General features: G+C 38.8%; 2 protein-coding genes across 3 annotated transcripts in view; one reads left to right on the forward strand and one right to left on the reverse strand.

Annotated features, from left to right (window-relative positions):
- Positions 1-13,634, forward strand: part of LOC146455228 (uncharacterized) — a 40,345-nt gene extending 26,711 nt beyond the window's left edge. For both annotated transcript variants that reach the window (XM_085094491.1, XM_085094492.1), the window contains 13 exons: positions 1,413-1,609; positions 2,597-2,653; positions 2,724-2,796; positions 3,288-3,411; positions 3,930-4,141; positions 4,427-4,611; positions 6,344-6,442; positions 6,921-7,145; positions 8,925-9,139; positions 10,102-10,142; positions 10,639-10,735; positions 11,864-12,123; positions 13,085-13,634. In XM_085094491.1, the coding sequence (XP_084950617.1) occupies positions 1,413-1,609; positions 2,597-2,653; positions 2,724-2,796; positions 3,288-3,411; positions 3,930-4,141; positions 4,427-4,611; positions 6,344-6,442; positions 6,921-7,145; positions 8,925-9,139; positions 10,102-10,142; positions 10,639-10,735; positions 11,864-12,123; positions 13,085-13,284 (1,985 nt within the window). In that variant the 3' untranslated portion in view covers positions 13,285-13,634. The remainder of the gene's footprint in view (positions 1-1,412; positions 1,610-2,596; positions 2,654-2,723; positions 2,797-3,287; positions 3,412-3,929; positions 4,142-4,426; positions 4,612-6,343; positions 6,443-6,920; positions 7,146-8,924; positions 9,140-10,101; positions 10,143-10,638; positions 10,736-11,863; positions 12,124-13,084) is intronic.
- Positions 13,635-14,223: 589 nt separating this feature from the next.
- LOC146455229 (adenylate cyclase type 10-like) overlaps positions 14,224-23,322 on the reverse strand; it is a 40,797-nt gene continuing 31,698 nt past the window's right edge. The window contains exons 25-31 of the mRNA XM_085094486.1: positions 18,947-19,065; positions 18,194-18,290; positions 17,862-17,977; positions 16,846-16,963; positions 15,958-16,013; positions 15,725-15,849; positions 14,224-14,754 (exon numbers count right to left, since the gene is read on the reverse strand). Of these exons, the coding sequence (XP_084950612.1) occupies positions 14,476-14,754; positions 15,725-15,849; positions 15,958-16,013; positions 16,846-16,963; positions 17,862-17,977; positions 18,194-18,290; positions 18,947-19,065 (910 nt within the window). The 3' untranslated portion in view covers positions 14,224-14,475. The remainder of the gene's footprint in view (positions 14,755-15,724; positions 15,850-15,957; positions 16,014-16,845; positions 16,964-17,861; positions 17,978-18,193; positions 18,291-18,946; positions 19,066-23,322) is intronic.

Consider the following 23,322-nt stretch of genomic DNA (forward strand, 5'->3'; position numbering starts at 1 on the left):
CCTCTCTGGTTGTGGGTGTTTGGTTATTTCACCACACACTTTACAAAAAAAAGCAAAATAAGAGTACAAAAAATATACATTACAGAGAAAGTGGCGAGGAAGCCTTCGGAGAAACCATAGCGCTTAGAGAAAAAGGCTTCCTCATTACAGAGTTGTTACATATCATGTTTGAAGACTGTGAGACGGCTGATACAATTACAGTTGAAACGAATAGACGGAAAACGATCAATAAACATTTGAGAAAAAAATAGCATGCAAGGTCAAAAAGAAAGATACAGATTTAGTAGTTGCTGTAAATATATATATATTTTTAAGGCTATATTCAAAGGAGGAAAGAGATACTGAGTTACAAATGTCTTTATCTAAAGAATTAAAGTACTTAGGTCCTCGATAGAATACAGAAAATTGTCTGGCGTTGTTTCTACAAAAGGGCAAGGTAAAAGGCACAATAAAGAGACTTAGAGATAGAAGTTTCAATCTTTACACAGCTTCGTAGGGTTTACAACGTGTCTGCTGGCTTTTAATTTAATATTTAATCTGTGGTCTCACAAGATTGAGAAATTTTCAGCAAGACAAACATTAAGACATTAAAAACATAGAACACTTAGAACCACCTTGTAAAACATAAGAGGACCCACAGGAAAGTACCCAACGGTCTATAGCTTAGCAAATGGTTACACTGAAGCCTTGATTTAAATGTACTGGGCCTTCTTTGTCCTCTGGGCCCGGGAGACGTGGGGGGGGGGGGGGGGGGGGATTCCCTCTCCATTTCTTCAAGTAACTTCAAGTACAAAAGCTATGACAGTGAGACTTGGAGGATTGAAAGTACGTCCAAAGATGTTTCGTTTGAGGTCCGTAACGTAAAATGACGTCATATGACGCGGTTATATTACGTCATGATTGCCAAATGTTGGCCCTGTTGGATCCGCCATCTTGGATTTTTGGATTTTCCTAAAACTTCAGGAAGCGCCGAAATTGAACGAAAAAAAAAATAACAATAAAGGAATAATAAAAACATGAAAATTACGGTAAAGGGAGTAATTTTTTTCATTTTAAAAAGGGATTTTCTTTGTTCTGAAAAAATCAAAATCAATCAACATTATCCGATCATATCAAATCTTTTCGAGTTCAATTTCAGAAAAATTCCTGAAGTTTCAGGGCGGTTTCTCAAATATTAAAAATGTTTTTCAGGTTCAACATCGCCGTGGCCAGAATCCCCCCTCGGTCTAGATAGGGTTCAATGATCCAGGATTTCACCAATTTGAGACTGAAGGCATTAGGGTCACTAATCTGTTTTGTTTATTTGTTTTTCACCTATGTTTTTCATGTAAGATAAACATCCTATGACAGTAAAACATTTATATCTAGATTTTCAAACTAAAGTTCCATTCAATATAACACTTTTATCACAGCACCAAGAGGGGAGCTATTAAAAGTTCGCGGAATGAAGCACGATAAAATAGTTCCCAGTTCTAACAACTCCTTCCGCACAATCGTGAGGTGGAAGCAACCACTCTTCACACACAGTGCTGTCAGCTATTACAGATACAAGGTCACGAAGAAAAACGAAGGGCTGGTCCAACGAAGAGCTATTGATTTTCTGACAACCGTAAGTCGTGCTCTTTAATTCGTAAATACCTTCTCGGAATCCGAGATTAATTTTTGGGTACACCTAGTCTGAAATATTAACCGTCTCCTCCCCGTAACCCACGGCAGACGGCTGACATTTCAGACTGTGAATGCATCTTAAACCTGACAAACGTAACTCGAATATTCTTTTGAAAAGGACATTCATGAGCCAGGGAGTCGGGGATGAGGGTGTTCTCAAGAAAGTTTCATCCGGGAAGGCCGCGCCCCCAAGGTGCGAAAATCCTTACTCTTTTATATACCATTTTTGACAAAATTACCCTTTTATATACTTTCCATATAGAACAAGACACTCCTTTCACATTCCTACAGTAGAGAGAACTGCATCTCTCCTCTTGGGTTGGTCTGTTCGAGATATTCTAAAGGCCTTTTAAAATACCTACATTATAGTTTTTTGTACTATTTTTCTACACCTCAGTTCGTAGAATCCCTACCCTTTTATATACCTCCGGCCTGAAAAAGCTACTCCTGCCCTTTAGTGCTGAGCCTTGCCATATAGCTCATTTTCAGGGTTACCCCTCCCCCGTTTATGATTTTGACCTGAGTTACCACGACTTGCACTATGGCGGACTAAAATTGGCATGCCACTTGCGACTGCTTCTCGGAAACTATTCCAAACTAGTGGGAGCTTTTCGCTTAACATACTACACGCTTCTCCCTTAATTACATTCTGTCCCGGTATTGTATTGTATTTTTTTTTTTGTATAATTTTATTGAATGTTGAACTTAGAAATATCAATTCAAGACAAAGCTCCCGTTACTAAGTGTGTCTTACCTCTTCGATGTTATAAATATAGAATTCCAAGGTTCCATTTTGCGCTGGTGTATGCTGTGTAACAGGACGCGTTAAAAAAGGAAAAATCAACATAACAATATGTAATGGAAGACCCATAAATAAAATATTTTCAGACAATTAGCTTATGAGTATCTGTTGCTACTTTTGTTGCAGAAAAACACGAATGTTTCCATCGACGGAATTCTTCTGAATGAGGAAATCGTATTTCAGGTACAGAAAATCAAATATATCTTTTAATGATTTGGGGTCTCGTCATAATCTTCGCCGTTTTTCTTTTCAGGTGACCCCAGAGTTTACTGTTGACATTGTGATGGGAATCGAAGCCAAGCTTTCTATTCTAAAGCCAGAACCATGTAAAGTATTAACTTATTTTTATCCAATGCTTAGCACTAGAATAACAGCAAATCGCTATCATTGTACTGAGAATTGAGTTTCAGTCAAATAATGAAGTTTGACTGAGAAATCTTCCTGCTCGATGCCCAAGCGATTAATTCTTAGTGAATACGTGTTTTATGGTCAAATGTATGTTGTAGAGTAGCCAAATGATAAAATTTTAAATGTATCGACAAATGTATCTGGTAGAGTAGCCATGGGTTAAACAGAATACTGAGCTCTTAAGTGTCTCACTCAAGTTTGAAACACGGTTTTGGCAATGCACAATTCGTAAGGTTTATAAGAAAGATAACTGATTTGTATACAGCCGGTATGTTGAATTAGGCAGAGTTAGTCGTCCTGCCCACAAAGATCCCAAGATAAAGACGGATCAGATTCGAACTCCACCCTAAGCTTAAGACTTTTTACAGTGCTTGTGTGGATATCCCTGATTGTATGTCTTTGGTTTCAGCGAAACACAAAGCCTTAGGATCATTAACTCCAGGCGAAATTTCTGGACTTGTCGTTGGTTTAATACTATTGGCCCTGATTGTCATCTGTCTGATGATTTGGCATCGCAGGAGGAAACCGAACTGGTAAAAAAATGTCCATTGAAGTTTTAAAATAATGGGCATTAATTGCAGCTAACGGTCAAATGGTTCAAATCCACCATATTGGAGAGAAAGCTAGGCACTAGGACACCCAAAACAAAGAGACTTCAAATTTGACTGGATGAAATCACTTTGTTTTGGATGTCCCAGTGCGAAGCTTGTTCTCCAGCCTGACAGTTTTTGTACCATGTGACCGTTAGCTGCAAAGGACCCACAGCACACCCGCACGCTTCCCATACCATGCAAAACAGTGAAATGACAATAAATCGAAGAGTAAGGTCCCTTGAGAGGGATTGAAACTTGATTCAGATCGGTGCAGTTCAATGGAACTGTGAATTTTTATATGTTTTGAAAAAACACCTGTCTTTTTTCCGTTTAGCAGTATCTTTACCTATGTTTCCAATCCTTAAACTAGCAGTTTCCTCCCAAAAGCCCTTTCTTCTGCCTTTTGAATCCATATTTGTTGTTGTTGTAATCTTGATTTTCACTTTAATTTTCTTCAGGCCAGAAGTATTGATTGACCACTGGGAAGTGGATGGGAACCTAGTTTCCCTAGAGGAGGAGATCGGAGAGGGGGCTTTCGGCAAGGTGTACAAAGGCACCCTCAACGAACTAACTACTAACGCACAAAAGCCTTTTTTAAAGTCATCAATGAAAACTACACGATCCATTAACGGAAGTGAAATGTTTACGGTGGCAGTAAAAATGCTTCATAGTGAGTACCGGATTTAAAGTAATTGCTTTCTTTCGCAGATTGCATGGAGATGAGAAAGGGAAGTTGCCATTTCATTCTGTATTAATCTCGAAGGGGCCGATTAGTAATGACTTGAACAAGATTTTTGCAATCCGGACGGAAAAGGTTCTAGTCGACACCGCTTGTATCCGCTTGTAAATGAACAAATGATCGCTCTGTTACGAGAAACATTTCCAGCAATAATTGAGGTAACTGAGGTAATAATCCGTTATCCAAATCACCCATTTATTTTTCCCTTCGTTTTAGACATCTCAGATAGTGAGCAGCGAAGAGAATTTCTTGAAGAAATTCAGCTGATGAAGGCCGTCGGCTCACACAAGAATATCGTTAATATGGTCGGCTGCTGCACTGTAGAGGAACCCATGTTTTTGTTAACTGAATATGTTCTTTACGGTGATCTTCTACGTTACCTCAGGAAGCGCCGCGGAAAGGTAAATATATATGGGTGTACTTATGGTTTGCCGAATAGAGTTAATAACTGTTAGCCAAAATGTTCTCAAACCTGTTAATAATTCATGAAGAGAAAACAAAGGTAATGATGATGACAAAGGTAATCCATGATTTGATTTTAATTATCGTGAAATTTGGTGAAGTTATGCTTTGAATTTCTCCAGAACGTTTGTTAAAAAACTCGGCTAAAGCGCGTTTTTTCAATCCACTTTCACTGCTTGGAAATTGGATGAAACACTTTTCACTCTCGGAAATCGTGTGCAACGCTCTTCCTCTTCCTCTAGAACTTTGCCAGTGTAAAAGCTATCACAACTTTGGTGAAGTTATGCTTTGAATTTCTCCAGAACGTTTGTTAAAAAACTCGGCTAAGGCGCGTTTTTTCAATCCACTTTCACTGCTTGGAAATTGGATGAAACACTTTTCACTCTCGGAAATCGTGTGCAACGCTCTTCCTCTTCCTCTAGAACTTTGCCAGTGTAAAAGCTATCACAACTTTGGTAAAGTTATGCTTTGAATTTCTCCAGAACGTTTGTTAAAAAACTCGGCTAAGGCGCGTTTTTTCAATCCACTTTCACTGCTTGGAAATTGGATGAAACACTTTTCACTCTCGGAAATCGTGTGCAACGCTCTTCCTCTTCCTCTAGAACTTTGCCAGTGTAAAAGCTATCACAACTTTGGTGAAGTTATGCTTTGAATTTCTCCAGAACGTTTGTTAAAAAACTCGGCTAAGGCGCGTTTTTTCAATCCACTTTCACTGCTTGGAAATTGGATGAAACACTTTTTACTCTCGGAAATCGTGTGCAACGCTCTTCCTCTTCCTCTAGAACTTTGTCAGTATAAAAGCTATCACAACTTTGGTGAAGTTATGCTTTGAATTTCTCCAGAACGTTTGTTAAAAAACTCGGCTAAGGCGCGTTTTTTCAATCCACTTTCACTGCTTGGAAATTGGATGAAACACTTTTCACTCTCGGAAATCGTGTGCAACGCTCTTCCTCTTCCTCTAGAACTTTGCCAGTGTAAAAGCTATCACAACTTTGGTAAAGTTATGCTTTGAATTTCTCCAGAACGTTTGTTAAAAAACTCGGCTAAGGCGCGTTTTTTCAATCCACTTTCACTGCTTGGAAATTGGATGAAACACTTTTCACTCTCGGAAATCGTGTGCAACGCTCTTCCTCTTCCTCTAGAACTTTGCCAGTGTAAAAGCTATCACAACTTTGGTGAAGTTATGCTTTGAATTTCTCCAGAACGTTTGTTAAAAAACTCGGCTAAGGCGCGTTTTTTCAATCCACTTTCACTGCTTGGAAATTGGATGAAACACTTTTTACTCTCGGAAATCGTGTGCAACGCTCTTCCTCTTCCTCTAGAACTTTGTCAGTATAAAAGCTATCACAACTTTGGTGAAGTTATGCTTTGAATTTCTCCAGAACGTTTGTTAAAAAACTCGGCTAAGGCGCGTTTTTTCAATCCACTTTCACTGCTTGGAAATTGGATGAAACACTTTTTACTCTCGGAAATCGTGTGCAACGCTCTTCCTCTTCCTCCAGAACTTTGCCAGTATAAAAGCTATCACAACAAGACTTAGAGGATCGGTAGTACATCCTAAGAGGATTCCTTTGAGATCCATACGAGGGGGGAAATATTAACATTACTCTTGAAAAGATTAGTATATCTACATGATCATGTACATAGAGCTATTAATATCTTTTTCTTCAGGTAAAGGAAAATCTTGGAGATGATTCCAGAGGACCTTTTCGTTCAACATACTGTGAAACATATTTCACAAACGATAACTCCACAGGAATATCTGTGAAGGTATGCTCTGTCTTTAGTGAAGTTACAAACAACTTTTTTTGTGTAATTAGTTTCACAAGAAATACTAAACTCGGTAGAAGTTTTATTTACAGTGACACTCATACAACTGATTTTTAAAGTCTGTTGAAGAGTTTCTCTTGTGAGTTACGTCAGTTTTCTTGGTCATTTGCTTCGAAAAGCATTCTAAAAGTCCTCTTTATTTATTGAACTTGTGATATGTGTTTCTACGAGACCACGGGAGACAAGACGAGCAGATTTAATTCAAACTGTAACATGCGTTCATGCAGCTTTTGAAAAAACACTTTAATACCTTTTTGTTATCTAAAGTACCTTTGAATATATCCTACCACCCCGCTAAAGTGAGCAAACGGTGGTCGTGGTAACAAGGTTCCTCTGGAGTTTGTTCTTGACCTACTTGAGTGTTGGCCCCCAACTTATTCCCAAGGAAATAAGGCCTTTTTTTTTTCTTGTTCACCAGGCCACTAAAAGTGATCGCATCTACGTCAATGCACCAGGGCTGCCAAGAGAAGAGAATAATGATATCCAGATTATGTCCTTTTCGACTACCAAACCAGAAGATCAGGTGCAGACCGGCGAAGTCAATGCAAGCTTGGATACGGAGGAAGAAGAAAGCGAAGAAAATGAAGAGGTTTTGACTCCTGGGGATTTACTGGCTTTCGCTTGGCAAATAACTCAGGCAATGGTAAGACAGGCTGATATTTAGGCAGAACAGCAATAATTAGATTTAACTGTTCATAAAGAATCTGGGAATGAAAGAGGATATGTAACTCGGCCAGACTTCGGTTTGATTTAGTCGGGAAACAATACCATGTTCTTCAGGGGGCACCGGCAGCGACAAATTTGAAGCAAGATACTTAACGTCGCTATGTCATATCCGCCCTGGTTTGTAAAAAATTACTTAAGCTCCATCCACACCAACAAAACATGTTTGATTAAACCAGGTTTAACAAAATGAAAATTTTTAACAGAAAGCTGAACCATTGACTTTGACAAAGGATTCAAGTAAACTTTAACCTATGCTTTCATTTGTGCTAAATCTGTAGTCGACAAAAATCCGAAAGCAGCTTTTATGATGGAAACAATTTTAAACTGTGTTTACAGCGGTTAGCAATAACACGCGACCTACGGCATTCAAAAGAGTCGGATAAAGTTGCGTTTTGGTGGACGTCAATCAAACAAAAGCCGTTGAAATTATATTGAATTCTGACAAGATACCAAGGTAACCCGGCAAGAAACTAAGAATTTTACCTCGCTAAGAGAAGGTAACCTTTATTTAAATTGATTCTCGAGCCAGATCAAGCGCAAATGAATTAAAAATTTCAATTTTCACTGCACGTGATAATTTACTCACTTGCACGCATCGCTGATTTATTATCAGGTGTAGCGATTTCAAATGTTTCATAAAAAAAAACGGCTTCGTCTAAACAATGCCCATTTTTTTTTTATAATCTGGCTTGGAAATCAACTTTCATAAAGTTTACCATCCGTCAGCGGATAAAACTGTCAATTTCTTGGTTCTGTTGCCTTGAAATGGTCTCAGAATTCAAAATAATTTCAACGGCTTTTCTATGATTGACGTCCACCAAAATGCAACTTTATCGGAGTCTTTTGAAGGCATATTTTAGGTCGCGTGTTATTGGTAATCGCTGTAACTAAAAATCTTTTAAACGTGTTTTTAAAAGCCTTGGTGTGAAACAAAAAAGTGGGAAATTAGTTTACTGAATATGTTGGATCATTTAACAGGATAAAACTTCGGATTTCGGAACCAGGTTGGCTTCCTGAAAATCATAATTGGCCTTTATTTCTTCAGCTAAATGAAATTCGAAAACAAAAGGAAACAAAACCCTCACCTTTCAGATGTTCACAAGGTTCCTTTTCGTTTAAAAATGTAGCTTTTACTGCAAGTAAGTACGACTCACTGAGTAGATTTTAAGATATAATTCAAGCAGAAATCGTATTTAATATATTTTACTCCATAAAATTTGTATTGTTAAAATTCAAGAATTAAAGAAACTGCACGGTGCTGTTATAAATGACCTATTTTGCCGCGAATCTCTCTGTGATAGAGTAATTCTCGACGGTGTGTGGAAGGAAAAGATTTTATTTTTTTGTTCACACCCAAAGTTTCGAAAAGAATCTCTTGAGTGTGTCATACTTACGTCTTTTTTAAGATCTAATATAACTTGGTTTCTTGAAATTCTTAAGAGGACGGTAAGTTCATTGGTTGATCCGGTAAGCGTCCAGTAGTAATACGTTAAAATTTTGCGTGTTAAACGAGAAATCACGCTGTTTTATTATGGAAATTTTGTCGAGTTTAAAACAAATCTCACTACATGAAAGAACTGATCAATATTTTTCATCTGCGACACTGATGCTTGTGTCAGGGATCTACTGTAGTTGATATCTTTGTTCCTGTTTTGTTTAATAATAATAGAAAAAAATATATCCATTTCATTGTTAGGAATACCTTGCGAAAAAGGGCTTTGTTCATCGTGATTTAGCAGCTCGCAACGTTCTTGTTGGTGAGAACAAGATCGCAAAGGTGGCAGACTTTGGCCTGACTCGTCACGTGTATGAAGGGAACGCGTATTGTGCAAAACGAAACAGGAAACTTCCCCTGAAATGGATGTCCATTGAAGCCATCTTTGATCAGACATTCACAAGTCAGAGCGATGTGTAAGTGGACAACTGACCAATCAGCTAATTTTAAAATTGATTGATCGATTGATTAAATGATTGATTCATTCATTCCTTTCTTCTTTCATTCATTCATTCATTCATTCATCCATCCATCCATCCATCCATCCATCCATCCATCCATTCCTTCCTTCCTTCCTTCCTTCCTTCCTTCCTTCCTTCCTTCCTTCCTTCCTTCCTTCCTTCCTTCCTTCCTTTCTTCCTTCCTTCCTCAATCCGTCTATTGATGTGGCGACTTTTAAATCACTTTAGAAAAACGCTAATATCGACTAGCGACGGAGTCTTACATTCTTCATCTTTGAGTTTTAATTAGCTCTCACAGCATTTCCTATGACTAAATAGTTGTCTTTTATTTACGTTTAACCATACGACACCCAATCGGGTGCTCAGGTCATATTTCTGCATTAAAAGTATACACGACCTTGTGAATATTTTTAGTAACTAATTTACCTGTTCCTGAAAACGCATACAGTTGTTAGTAATTAGGGCATCTGACCACCGATCTGAAAGTCTGTGGCTTGAGCATACGCCTTGCTGTGAGGAACACCTATTAATAAAAAAAAAACATGTTATAGACTCGGATGGATCAGAAATTCTATCAGAATGGAGAGTTAGTAATCTTCAATACTTCATGCTAAACAAACCTGGATTAATCGTCAGCCGTGTGGGTTGAGTTGCAGCCCCAATAGTGTCAGTTGTGTAGTTTATAGTGCAACGCTACCGTTACCGTCAGACGTTGAAAACGTGACTTTAGCAGGACTGAATGAGTGACGCAAGCAGCTACAATTGACGTTAAATTTATGCACCTCAGCCATGTATGCGAGCGATCTACCAGCTCCTCTATAGAAATAAGGACTGTTTGGGTTCTTCTTCATCAAATAAATGCTCCTTCTCTGCTGCATTGCAATACAACTGACTTTTCGTTTTCGTTTTTTTTGTAGATGGGCCTTTGGAGTGGTCCTTTGGGAGCTTGTCACTCTGGGTAAGTTGACAAATTTATAGGAAATATATTTATATTATGAATTGTCGCATACTTAACTTCATAGGTTACTCTTGCAACAATATAACGCGTTAAAAACTGCCCTAATTTCTTTAACTTTCCCAAAAGTTGCACTTCAGTTGACATGCTGATTAAAATTCGATAGTAACAAAATGGGAGTCACCTAGCTCGTTATATTACAGGTTATATTGTTGCTATGGTAAGCTATAAAGTCGAAAAAAACAGCTATAACTTGTTCACCAATAATTAGGAATTTGTTTGATGCCATAATTGTTGTATTAACTGATAAAGAGTCGTAGTATTGATCCATCAAAGTACAGGTATTGGAAGGTGCTGGAAACTTGGCCAGCCACCTTAACGTGCTTGAGCTGTGGTGCTCTTCAATCATTATTCTTCGACAGTAGATATCTGTATCCCATATTATGGCTAAAACGCGAAAGGTTTGTTTAGAGACTTCTCAATTTTTGTTTGATAACAGGTGGGACCCCATATCCAACTATAGACAACAAAGAACTACTGAGGCTGCTGAAGGCTGGTTATCGAATGGAAAAACCCGACACTTGCAACGAGGAGCTGTAAGCATGTGTTGTCTGTCTTGTTACATACTTAAGTAAAGAATTTGCACGTATCATGTGATGACTAGTAGGCAAAGCGCACACTCCATTTTACTGTGTTAAGCTTACAAGTATGAGAAACAGCCAAAACTTTATCTTGCCCAACATTTCAGGGCGTTATATTCATTCATTTATAAACCACGTGAAATCATCCGTCGCTGCTACTCTTAACCCTTTAAACTTTCTTTTTATTTTCATGTTTTTGAGTTCGCCTTGTTCTGGGTTGATTTTGTAACATTATAGCGACAGGAACTGTCAACAACAACACATCGTTTTTAAAAACAGCGAGAGACCTTTGTATTTCTTTCTGTGTTTGCATTGATAGTTGGCCCCCCGTGGGGTTACAAAGTCAAATATTCCACATTTCTTGGTCCTTAAACTAGGAAAAATGCATTACGTTGCCAGACTGTAGCTTGAGAATTTAAGCTGGGAACCTTTTATTGCCCTCCACAGCTATGGCACGATATTTCACTACAATTGGCAGAATGTGGGTTGCATGCAATGAATGATTTGTTTTACAGGCAGATATGAACATGTCGCATTTTTAACCTATTTTTTCTTGCTTTTAAGTACCTTGAGAGTACAAAGTTTACTAGAAATTGCCAGAGAACGTTAAAGGTACTCCTTTAGACCTGCCAATGCCAGAAACCTCTTCAATCAAACGTTGTATCTGGCGTTGTTTGTTTTCCAACATAGGCTATTCTCCTCTTGTACCGGGCGAGTAAAGTTATCGTTCGCCAGCGAACGATAAAAATAAAAAATGTTAAAGGGTTAATTTATGTCTTTGGCGATTGAATTTGGCTTGAAAGCGCGAAAGGTTACTCAACAGTTACAGAGCATGAAAGCAATTAAATTGCTTACGGAATGGCTGCTTTTTGTTATGCCTTGTGTGGATATCAATTTGTCTTTTCTTATGGGAAAAATGTGCAATCTTGACAGAGGGCATCACTTTGGCGTATTTGGAACGGCTATATGATTACAAATTTTAAGGCTTAAAAGCCTGCAAATAAATTCTCGTTTTCTGCCGAGCGTTTTCAATCAGAATAGCTTGTTAGTGATACTGACTTTCTTCAATTTAAACTGTTCCAGTTATAAAATGATGACAGACTGCTGGAAGGCAACCCCTGAAAGCCGCCCAACCTTTACTCAGATACGCGAGAGCCTGGAAACAATTATGCAGAAGGATAACCCATACCTGGACCTGACTGCGGTGGACGAGACATGCGCATACTACAATGTGCCTTCCTTCAACAGTATCACAGAGGAGTCAAGTGGCGATAGTTTTGAATCTGAAAGAGATGACGCACAGAAGGAAGAATCCAGTAAATACCTGGAATTCGCTGTTCAAGGTGACTGCAACAATAGTGTCATGGCCGGGAAAATCGACTTTTAATCTTCGCCTCCACTGTTCAAAGCACTATTAGGTTTACTTCGCGATTTTATCGGTTTCCTTTTTTCTTAGAACGGTGAATATATTCAAGAACCCCTAACAATGTTAAATTACCTGAACAGCGGGGGTGAGGGGAGGGCGGAGGGTGGGGTTGGGGGTGGCTGGGCAGGATTCGGGGCTGACCAGACAACCAATAGTAAAACGATGGAATATATAGACCATATGAAAAAATGGTTGATATTTTAACATTCAAATTAGCCCTACAAGCCTTGTTCAAGGTATCAATTAATCCCCTCGCTCCAGGTAATTATTCAACACTATTCCCTCATTTTTCTTTACTTACTCATTTACTCATCTTCATCTCCCCCGATGAGGCATATCTAACGCCGCAACCATATCAAGCCATCTCTCTCGATCTTTTCCTAGCTTCCCAGTGTCGCCGACGTATAAGGCCAATCTCTCTCAGTTCGCATTCCACAGGTCTTCCCCCATGGTGTTTTTGGCCTTGCCAGGGCTTAATGAGGTGTGCGTTCCTGTGGCATTCTTGAGAACGTATCGGAGCTATCCTCTTTAATTAACTGAGCCCTAAAATAACATGATAGCTCTGGACTTCTATACTAACGCTTTGGACTCAAAGCACCTCCTGATTGTAACTCTAATAGTACGTAACTAGTTATCATAAACAAAATGTTTTTAAATGGTACTTCAGTTAGAATCTGATTCAGAAAAAGAATCTTATCCTGTATTAGCATAATCATAGTCATAATCATCAGGGAACTTATAACGAATTATCTTAAAGTACTGAAGTCTATGCTGTTATCATGAGTAGAGTTGTTTCAGGGATCTTTGCTGAGAATACATACACGGCTAGGTGTCCTGTGTCTAATACTAACATGACAATATTTTTTGAATTGTTACAGAGTCAAATGGGAACGTGACATTAAAGGAGCCGCAAATCTTGGACCAGTCGACAGACAACGATATTAAAACAAAGAATGGACTCAACGAGAAAAACAGTTACGGTGTAAACGCCGTTCAAGATCCTAAAGATTTGAGGATAAATTTTAACGAGTTGGAGAAGAGCATCTACAGACCAGCCAGACGAGGATTTGCTTTCTAGATTCCAGGACGTAGAAGAAAACAATTAGGTTCTAGAAGAGAGTATTCCTAAGACGCATTCCTATAGTGTGCGAATTCCAAGCCAAGGCTTGTTGAAACGCACAATATTATACTTATATTAAAGAAAAGTAAAACGAAAATATATTTTACAGGCGTCGGGTATAATAGAACAACGCGGCACAGAGTAATATTAAAACAATTTTCTAAAATTTCTTAAAAACCTCGTGAAAACGACAAGTAGAATGGGAAGAAAGTATAAACATCAATAAGACTGTCTTGATTTAATAAGGATGGTCATTGATTACTACTGACCCAGTAGTGCAATTAATGGCCAAAAAAAAAACAAAACAATATCACAAAAAAAAATGGAGGTAGCTATGTTTTATTACCGTACGTTAGGAATAACCTAAGAAGTAAGAAGATTTCCGTTTCATGTTTGGATAATACGATTATCTTATTACCTTAGTAGCAAGAATAATCGATGAGTGTCTGGAGGTCCCTGAGGCAGACTAAGATTTACTGTAGATCTTTTAGGCGCACGTTGGGAGCTTACAGCAAAGGATACTAATTAACGATAATCGTTACTCCTTTGTACTTGAAAATGATGTCAGGATGACATCGAAACGTCGTGAATTTCCTTGGATTTTTATCCCAACCTATTACCATTTCGTATTTAATGTTAACTCAGCTGACAGCCTTTGTGATTGACGCTTGAATTGAACTGACACTTCTGATCTTTACGTATTGCTTAAGACTTATTCACATTATATTATTTTCAACAATGATCAATTTATTTGATTTCCGCCTCATTTGTGTTTCCAAAATCATTTTAATTTCTGAACTTATTTCGCACTACTTAAAAGTAGTGTGCAATAAGTTCAAAAATTAAAAAGGCCTCTTTCAAAATTAACGGTCAACGAAGATGATCCAAAACACCGACTATAGAAAAACGTTTTATTTTATTTATCCGTACGTAAACTTTCACAAACTAACAATAAGTTGACAAAAATTGTTCTTAATCAGAAGCAATCGAATCAGTTTAATGTTATGCTTGTATTGTTAGAAAATTTTATCAAAATTCCACAGTTCAACAAACCTTCCTTTTTTGTTTCGACAGGCTAGAGAAAGTATGAACTTTCTGAAGTGACAAAAAGTTACATAAAAGGGTATTTCAATCTCAATGTTTTGTCAATTAAACCACTCTCGGTTTTGGCAGAATAAACATGGACTTTCCTTGATAAACGCCTTCTGAATCTTTGTTGTCGCTAAACCATGCGTTCATGCTTTCATTCTTGGCCCACTCTACCTCCAGCCACAGACCCATGTCCTTGCTCTTGCTACAACACTTCCGTAACGTTGTTTTACACTTCTCCTTTTTGCCGCGGAGAAGATGATGATAAGCGAGTAAATGAAGTCGCCGTCCATCAAACACTGGGTGATGAAAAAGTGCATCTTTGAGTTTCTTTAGGCCCTGAAGGAAAATCGAAAAAGACATCAGAAACAGAAATTTAAAGCATTTTTATTAGAAAGTCACAAAAGCGTCAAAAGACGATAAATAAGTCCTCATTTTGTCAATTCAGGACTGATAAGAAAAGGCTTGTGAAATTAGTTTGCATATTTATCCGTCTTGCAAATTCAAAATAGTTTCGAATGTAGGAGAAAGATCATCCTCGAAGCCCGATGGGAAGATCTTCGCAAACGGGATGAAAAAGTCATTACGAGTGATACCAGTTTACAAGACGCAAGACACTCGTACTGATTACGCACGTGAAATCTTCACTCAATCCGGACTATTGTTTCTCCGAGGATAAAGAGGAGCTCCAACTCCATTTAGATCATATAAGTTTAACTCTATTTTGTTATGTTATGATTTCGCGAGCCTAGGCAAGAGGGAAAAATCTTCCCATCCCTGACCACTGCAACTTAAAGAGTATTACAGCTATGGCTAATAGACTTAGTAGGTAAATAATCCGAAAATGTTTCGTTCGAGATGTACAAAATAAAGTGGCAACTTCTTATGATGAGGGAATCACGCCATTAGTATTCAGAACAGCCGCCAGACTGGATTTCTAGAATTTTCTCAAAAACCTCAGAAAACCGTCAAAATATAATGATTAAGAAATAAACATATAAAATCAAAGAAAGGCTAAAGTGGTATAAAAATGAGAAGGTTACGACAACAAAGTTAAAAAATTTCATTACAAATCTCAATCTCGGAAACAAGACGTGTAAAAAATAATGTGACATAGCAAATCGTTGCGTGATAAATTTCAGGACAAAACACAATATATCGTGGCTTATACTTTATCATTGACATAATATGAACGTTCGAGGTCTAGCCCCCCCCCCCCCCCCCCCCCTCACTCCTTCCATCCCCACCCTCACCAATTGAAAGTGAAACAAGAAAACAAAATGAAATTAAAAAGTACGTCTTTACTCACCCTGTTGGCTTCTTGCTGTTGTTTTTTATTTTTGACATTTTCTTGGAGTTTCAAAAGACAAATCTCCACAATCTTCACAAAGCCATGAACAGACATAAACACTTCTAACTTGGCTGGCTCCAGAGCTAATAGAAAACACAGTAAAAGTGATTCAAGAGCTTTGCAGTATGGTTTTGTGAGAGTACGAGAGACATCATAATCAAGAATTTCATTGTGTTTAAAAACAAACCAACCATTAGCCGTAGAAATGAACGTATCAGCATTTTCCCATTCTCGTCTCCTAGCATACCTGTGAAAAACTGTATATCAGTTTCTGAAACTCATTAATAATTCACCAAAAGAAAACAAAAAAAATCACCACTGTGACCGTGGTTTGGATATGTGATCCTAATTACCATAAAATTTTGCCAACTTTAGCCTTGAATTTCTCCTATAATTATTGATAATTTGAGAAGCCATATCAAACACTCGAAAGTGTGTTTCCCCAGACATCCAAACACCTAGAAGTTGTTTAACAAAAACTCGGCTGCGCCTCGTTTTCTCCACCTACTTCTCAGTGTTTGGATATCTGATGAAACACACTTTCTCGTGTTTGATATATTACTTCTAAAACACATGTTGTTAATGTTGCGGGTGAAAATTTAACCATGAATAAATTAAATTCATGACGTAAACTTGTAGCAAGGGCACTACCTTAATTTTAAAAAGCTTTATCTTAAAATTTAAGACATGCATCGAGTGAAACTTAACGGAGATATTGGTGAATTGTACAAGCACACCACGATTTTGAGTTAAGATTTTTTTAAACTTTACTGTAATTTGGGTTTCCAGTTTTCTCATCAAAATAAGACAATATTGCTTTAATTTAGCACCCAATGACCTCTTTTGTGTAATAGCAGATCCCTATTACTTTAACTTGCTTTGGAAGTTATTGGCTTTTTAAGGATTCAATTGTTCATGATGTTAGAATTCAAAGCCTTCAATCTCCTGTTTAAAACGGCTTTTAAGAACACTGCTTCTGTTGTGACAATGCACAATACCCATACCTTACTTTTACAAAATGAATTCAGACACAAAATTGCTGGTTTGGTAGCTTTTGAGGGCAGTATAGCTTAACATACCACAAGGCAAGAGAAGCATTGAGGTAAAACTTTGGCACAACATCAGCCGAAAAGGCGGGGTCAGTGGACATCTTAGCTGTAAACTGTATGATTTTAGTGATATCCTCCAGTTGCCAGCCTAAATACAATAGGAGAGGCTCAGTTGTCGCTTAATGCTTTAGCCGGTCTCGTAAAATAAACTTGCTTTACTTGGGCAAATGCAATGAAAAGCAGGTTGCGTGAAATAAAGAACAAGATGTAAGAAAGATGAACAATGTACCTAACAGTTAACAGTTGTTTCCTAGTGCAGTATTTATCACGCTTTGTAATAGTTTGACCGTATAATGGTTACTTAAATATTGGTTGCAAGTATACCCAGTGTGGTAGAGACGGACATGACCTTTAAAGTCTTTGAAGCTACTTAATTCAGTATTACTCTCCGTTAGCAATGTTTCTTTCTTCGAACGAAGTATTCGTTCTTTTCTGGTGCTAAACCTGACCGTTTTGCGGAATAAAAGGGTTATAAAACAACACAACAAGCTTACTTAAAGGAACAATTCAAATCACGTGAGCTGTACATTTGACACCTTCAAGTAACAGCAATTGCTAACCTTCACTCCAACCCAGGGTTATTCTTGGGATTGTAGAATTAGTGTCATTCCTTTGGCCTTTGGGTCAGTTCTTTGAATTAGGGTTAGTGTTGGCCGGGTTAGAGTCGGGGTTTGGGCGTCGACAAGTCACGTGTAAACCTTCTTATAACACTGCAACACCCTAGAGTAACTAGGCATACGGTGTTGTGTTTGTTAATCGAAAAAGATTTTGCCCTGAAAGGTTAATTTCAGAACTGACCACCCCCCTGACTTGCACTTTAGGCTTTGTTTTGAAATGGAGCCCTTGAAGGCTTATACAACTTATTCTTTGTTTAGACTAACACGAAACTTTCTAGTGTTACTAATACTTAAAGCTAACACTAGTTTTCGGAGTCTGCGATATCGAAATGTGAACTACAACGGAAAAAGAAACTTTCATTAATTTACCTGCTTCTAGAATGAGGTCAAAGCAACAGCACATGTACAATGCACAGCCGTGGGAGTCACTGGATTCTAATGCGGCTGAGTTTAGCTTCTTAAGGACCTCAATACAATCGGGTATTCTGTCGATAAAAATTTAAATGACGATTAGACGCAGCAGTTTTTATTAACACTTCGGCTCCTGAGCGGATTCGGTTGAATTGCAATAAGTCCGTGCTTTTTTACTTCCCTTAAAGTTTTCTTATAACTGGTTGTCTTATTGAGAACTTTAGAAAAGAAGAAGAAGAAGAAGAAGAAGAATTTAAAAAGACCGTTATGTTATCATTGGTCCAACTTACTTTGCAGTGATAAGAAGGCTTTGAGCAAGAAGAGGAATACAGGTTGTCTTCATGTGTGCGTCATGAACTTGGTTTGCGATGGCGAGAGCACGTTGACCTGGTAAAACAGAGAAACTGTTACGTGAATGGGCGATCTCTTTTAAGGTCGGCGTTCTATGAGCTTGTTTTCGTGTTGTGAATTTAGCCAAATCAGAATTAATGTTGATAAAAACGTCTTTAAACAATTCTGTCCCAGTGCGCAGGCGTCCCAAGCTCACGTTTAAAGAAAGCGAAGAATAAATTATCTATTTATTCATATAAGTGTCACGGTTGTGTGAGTTGGAACGTGACCTTTCATCTTACGTGGTGTTTGGTTACATGAGAAACCGTTGAGAATTTGAGCGCTTTATAAGACGTTGTATGCCGGGGAATTATTCCCCATACAACGTCTTATTCAGCGCTCAAATTCTCAACGATTTCTCGACCATTTGAAGTGATATCATATAGATTTTACCGACAAAATAAATGTAGATGTAGATGCCTGAACCTAACACCGCGTAAGATGAAAGGCACACACTGCACAACCGTGACGCTTATATGAAAAAACAGATAATTAATTTTTAGCTCTCTAAAAGCTTAGGACACATGTAGTCCCACTACTACAATTCCACCTATTATATAAGCTAATCAGCAAGGGTACGGGTAGGGCATGGTTGTTTCTGGAGCTCCTTCTCAAACAACAATGGAACCTGAGAACGAGGTAAAATATCAAACCTGAGCTAATTGCTGTTGAAACTCCACCAATTGCCAGTCTGAAAGCGAGGCTCACACAGTAGAGATGTGCCACAGTGATCATGTCCTCTGGGTCAGAAAACAAAGAGGGATCCTCACATCTGAAAAGAAGGGACTGCACGATTAGACCAAAAGAAAGGTACATTCTTTTCTCTTTTCTTCGGAGATAGAATTACTCTAAATATCTATCTAAATATAAAGAAGAAAAGATTCTCGCGGTTATCTACACAACCAGACTATAGCGAGAATTAAAATTTAAAGAAATTCAGGCTTCAACTGAATTTTAACCCATGACCTCTGTGATGCCGATGCAGTGTTCTACCAACTGAACTATCAAGCCCACTGGGAGCTAGTTATCTTCTGACTTCATAACAAACCCGCGAAGAATAAACGAATGTGAATAATATAACATACTCGTGTGCTCCGTAGGTTTCTCCATTGCCTTACTGTTTCTGGTCTTTTATGCGCAACGAATCATCCTTAAATCGATGGAGAACGATATTGGTTCTGCGAGGATGCCTGTAGAGGGATTTGAGTTCGCGGCATGGAAATTTTTTAAACCTTCGATTGATCAACCTTCGGCCATTAGTGGAAACAATCGCTTCGTGCCGACTCGCCACCGCAACTTTTACAGCACTAGTGGCTTCATTATCGGCTTGCTGCTCCTCTGTGGCGACATTATTAGCCAGCCTGGACCTACTATCACAAAGAGAACGCAGTTTGGAGGTCCTAGTGTCCCGTTAAAGGGCCTTGTGATCAATGCTAGAAGCATGAAATCGCAACATAAAGTTGGGACTTCAAGAGTGAGCAATTTAGATCGGGTTCAAGATCTAGTCTTTTCCGAACACGCCGACATCGTATTAATTAGTGAAACCTGGCTGAATGCTAACATCCTCGACCAAGAACTTTTCCCGCTTTCTGACTTTATTGTTTACAGGAAAGACCGTAAGGATCGTAATGGTGGCGGCGTTCTTATTGCCGCCAAAGCCAATTCCTTCAAATCAATGCGGGAATATGTGCCGGACGCAGAAAACTTGGAGGACTTAGAGCTTGTGTGCGCTGAGATGACTACTTTTTGCAATAAGAAAGTTTTGTTTTGTTCGATCTATTGGCCAGATCCCGACGATGATACAGGCTGCTGGTTGGAAAAATTTAATATTTTTCTTGACCATGCTTCTGAAACCTATGAGAATATGGTAATAGGAGGTGACCTGAACCTGTCCAAGATCCCTTGGGACTCGCTAGAAAACACCAGAGGGACAAAAGAGGTGACGTTCGTAGAAATTCTTAATGATCATTTTTTAACGCAATTAAACTTTATTCCCACCCGCCGTGATAGGGTGTTAGATCTCGTAATTACGAATGTGCCGGACCGTGTTCGCATATGCGAAGTGCTCAGTCCAAAAGAATCGGACGTGTTCACGGACCATGGCACGGTGTCCTTTGAATTTCACGCCTCTACTAAAGCTACCCATAGAGTAAAAAGAACAGTGTACGACTATCGTAATGGACACTTTGATGGTCTCAGAGGAGCTCTTGATGCCGTAAACTTATGCCATCTTATTCAAGACAGTGACGACATTAACTCTGACTGGACTTTTTGGAAGGACGCATTTATGAGCGCAGTCTCGGATTTTATCCCAACCAAAAAGATTAAAGGAAAAAACACCCCGCCTTGGATCACGAGTGAAATCATCCACGCTCTGCGGAAAAAGGAGGCTGCTCGCTCAAAGCTAAAGAAATCCCCTACTGACCATCAACAACAGAAGTATCGCCAATTACGTGCAAAGGCCAAGACTATTATCCGTGAGAGCCGTGAGACTTACCTCAGCTCGCTCGACTCAGATCTCGAGCGGCAGCCTAAACGCTTTTGGTCCTTTTTTAAGCTCAAGAATAGAATGCGGACCTTCCCTGAAACGATGAGCTCTGGCGATGACACTCAACAGAGTTCTCAAGCATCAACACCTCAAAAGATCGCCGAATTGTTTAACTCTTACTTTGTGTCGGTTTTCACTGCCCCTTCAGAGGCCCACTCTCTATCAGTACCTTCCACACCCTCACACCCTACACTAAATGAGCTAGAGATCCCGGTGGAAATGGTTTTGACAACTCTCAAACAGCTTGATGTAAACAAAGCAACTGGATCCGATGGAATCCCAGTGCGCCTGCTGAAGGAAACCGCTGACCAGATCGCACCGTCTCTGACCATGTTATTCAACAAATCTTTGCGGCTAGGCATTTTTTTTTTTTTTCTTCTGAGAAGACTGGAAACTCGCGAATATAGTACCGATTTTCAAGAAAGGAAAAAGAGACTTTGTGGAGAATTATCGCCCTATCTCTCTTCTCCCTGTCATCTCCAAAGTTCTCGAACGCTGTGTTCTGGCGGGTTTACGGAATCATACATCCCACTTCATTAGCCGCGAACAACATGGTTTTTTAACTGGTAGATCTTGTGTGACTCAGCTCACCAGTGTCTTGCATTACATTGGCGGTCAACTCGACGCTGGTAAACAAATAGACATTATATATCTTGACATGAGTAAAGCATTCGACAAAGTGGATCACATCAAGCTACTTGGGAGGTTGCACCAATACGGTATTACTGGCAAACTTCACGACTGGTTTCGTTCATATTTACAGGGACGCAAGCAACAGGTTACAGTCCTTGGAGCTACCTCCCGAGAATTGCCGGTTACATCCGGGGTACCGCAAGGGTCCCTATTAGGACCCATGTTGTTTCTGCTGTTTGTGGATGATCTTCCAAACGCTGTTAAAACATCGAGAGTTGCCTGTTACGCCGATGATACCAAGATTTTCAAGAGCATCGATTCCATCACAGACTGTAATGCCTTGCAATCTGACCTTAACGATCTTGTCAGTTGGTCTGAATCATCCGGGCTCATCTTTAATCAGTCCAAGTGTAAATACCAGTGCATCACCCGTAAAAAATCACCTGTACAGCCTACCTATACTATCAAAGAAACGCCTTTGGAATCTTGCGATACAGAGAAAGACCTCGGTGTGTGGGTGTCAAGGAATCTCACCTCGGACAAACAAGTAACTGAACAGTGTGCGAAAGCCAACAAACTCCTCGGCTTTATGCGCCGAGCTTCTAGGTACATTCAAAGCACGCAAACGCGTCGCACACTTTACCTATCTATCGTCCGGTGTCATCTCGGCTACGCAACACAAGTATGGTCTCCACAGTCTATTGGCCTACTTAAACGAGTCGAAAACGTGCAGCGCCGTGCTACAAAAGTAATTTTGAAGCTCCCCTTCCGATGCGACGTAACCTATAAGACCCGCCTTCAATTAACAAATTTGTTACCCATTTCATACTGGCATGAATATTTGGACATGGTTTTTTTCTACAAAGCTGTTAATAACTTAGTTTTCATAGACAGTGAAGCTCTACCTGTAACTAGACAATTTACGAGATCTACTAGGACATCGAGAAGTAGTGCTATTACTTATATTCCTAACCGAAGCAGAACTCTTACTTATCAACGTTCATTTTTCATACGCGCGTGCCGCACATGGAATGTTCTTCCCACTGAGCTACGCACAAGTCACATCTCTTTAGCTTTATTCAAAACTTTATTACTTCAATATTATAAAAAGGCTTTGAACTTGTACGACGCTGACGACATTAGAACTTGGAGAACAATCTGTCCTAGGTGTAACACAGCGAGGTCTCTCCTATGCCCGCCAACGTGCTGCTTCTAGCAATTTGGTCTCCCGCCTTGTCTCCTCTAGTTTTATGCTTACATATTAGTAGTTTTAGTTATTAAGCATTTTCTTTTTTATATAAATAATTAACGAGGGATCCGCTGTAATTGGCTATGCTGTAGTGGTCTCCCTACCTAATTATTATATCTTTGGTATTTTTTTTTTTTTTTTGTTTCTATTGTTTGTTTCCATTCTGTTTGTATTTTAGTTAGGCGAAGCTAAATAAATAAATATAAAACGTATATTTTTGAAAAGTAATAGTAAAAAAAAAACCCTCTCTGGTTGCGTAGATAACTGCGAGAGTCTTTTCTTCAATATAATCTTTCATCCGCAGTACGTATATCTGTTCGCAAAGAACATTCGATAATCTTTTTCATTTGGGGATCTTGGACGTTTCTGGTTTTGAAGGAAATGAAAGAAATACAGATTTGTCATTAAAAGCCAGAAGAACGTATTTTGTGACTAAATTCATTGACATTGCCTGTTTTTCCAAAACTGGAATGGAAAATCTAAAATTATTATGAAGGAGTTGGCCTAAAATAAACAAAGAAAAATAGGAAAATCTATGTTCTCCCCTTCTCAGAGAACGGCTTTCATCATAATCAAGGACTTTTTGAAGTTTTTATCCG

This window comes from Pavona decussata, unplaced genomic scaffold (genome assembly GCF_977016875.1).
Source record: "Pavona decussata unplaced genomic scaffold, jaPavDecu1.1 SCAFFOLD_281, whole genome shotgun sequence".
Classification (NCBI taxonomy): Eukaryota; Metazoa; Cnidaria; class Anthozoa; order Scleractinia; family Agariciidae; genus Pavona; species Pavona decussata.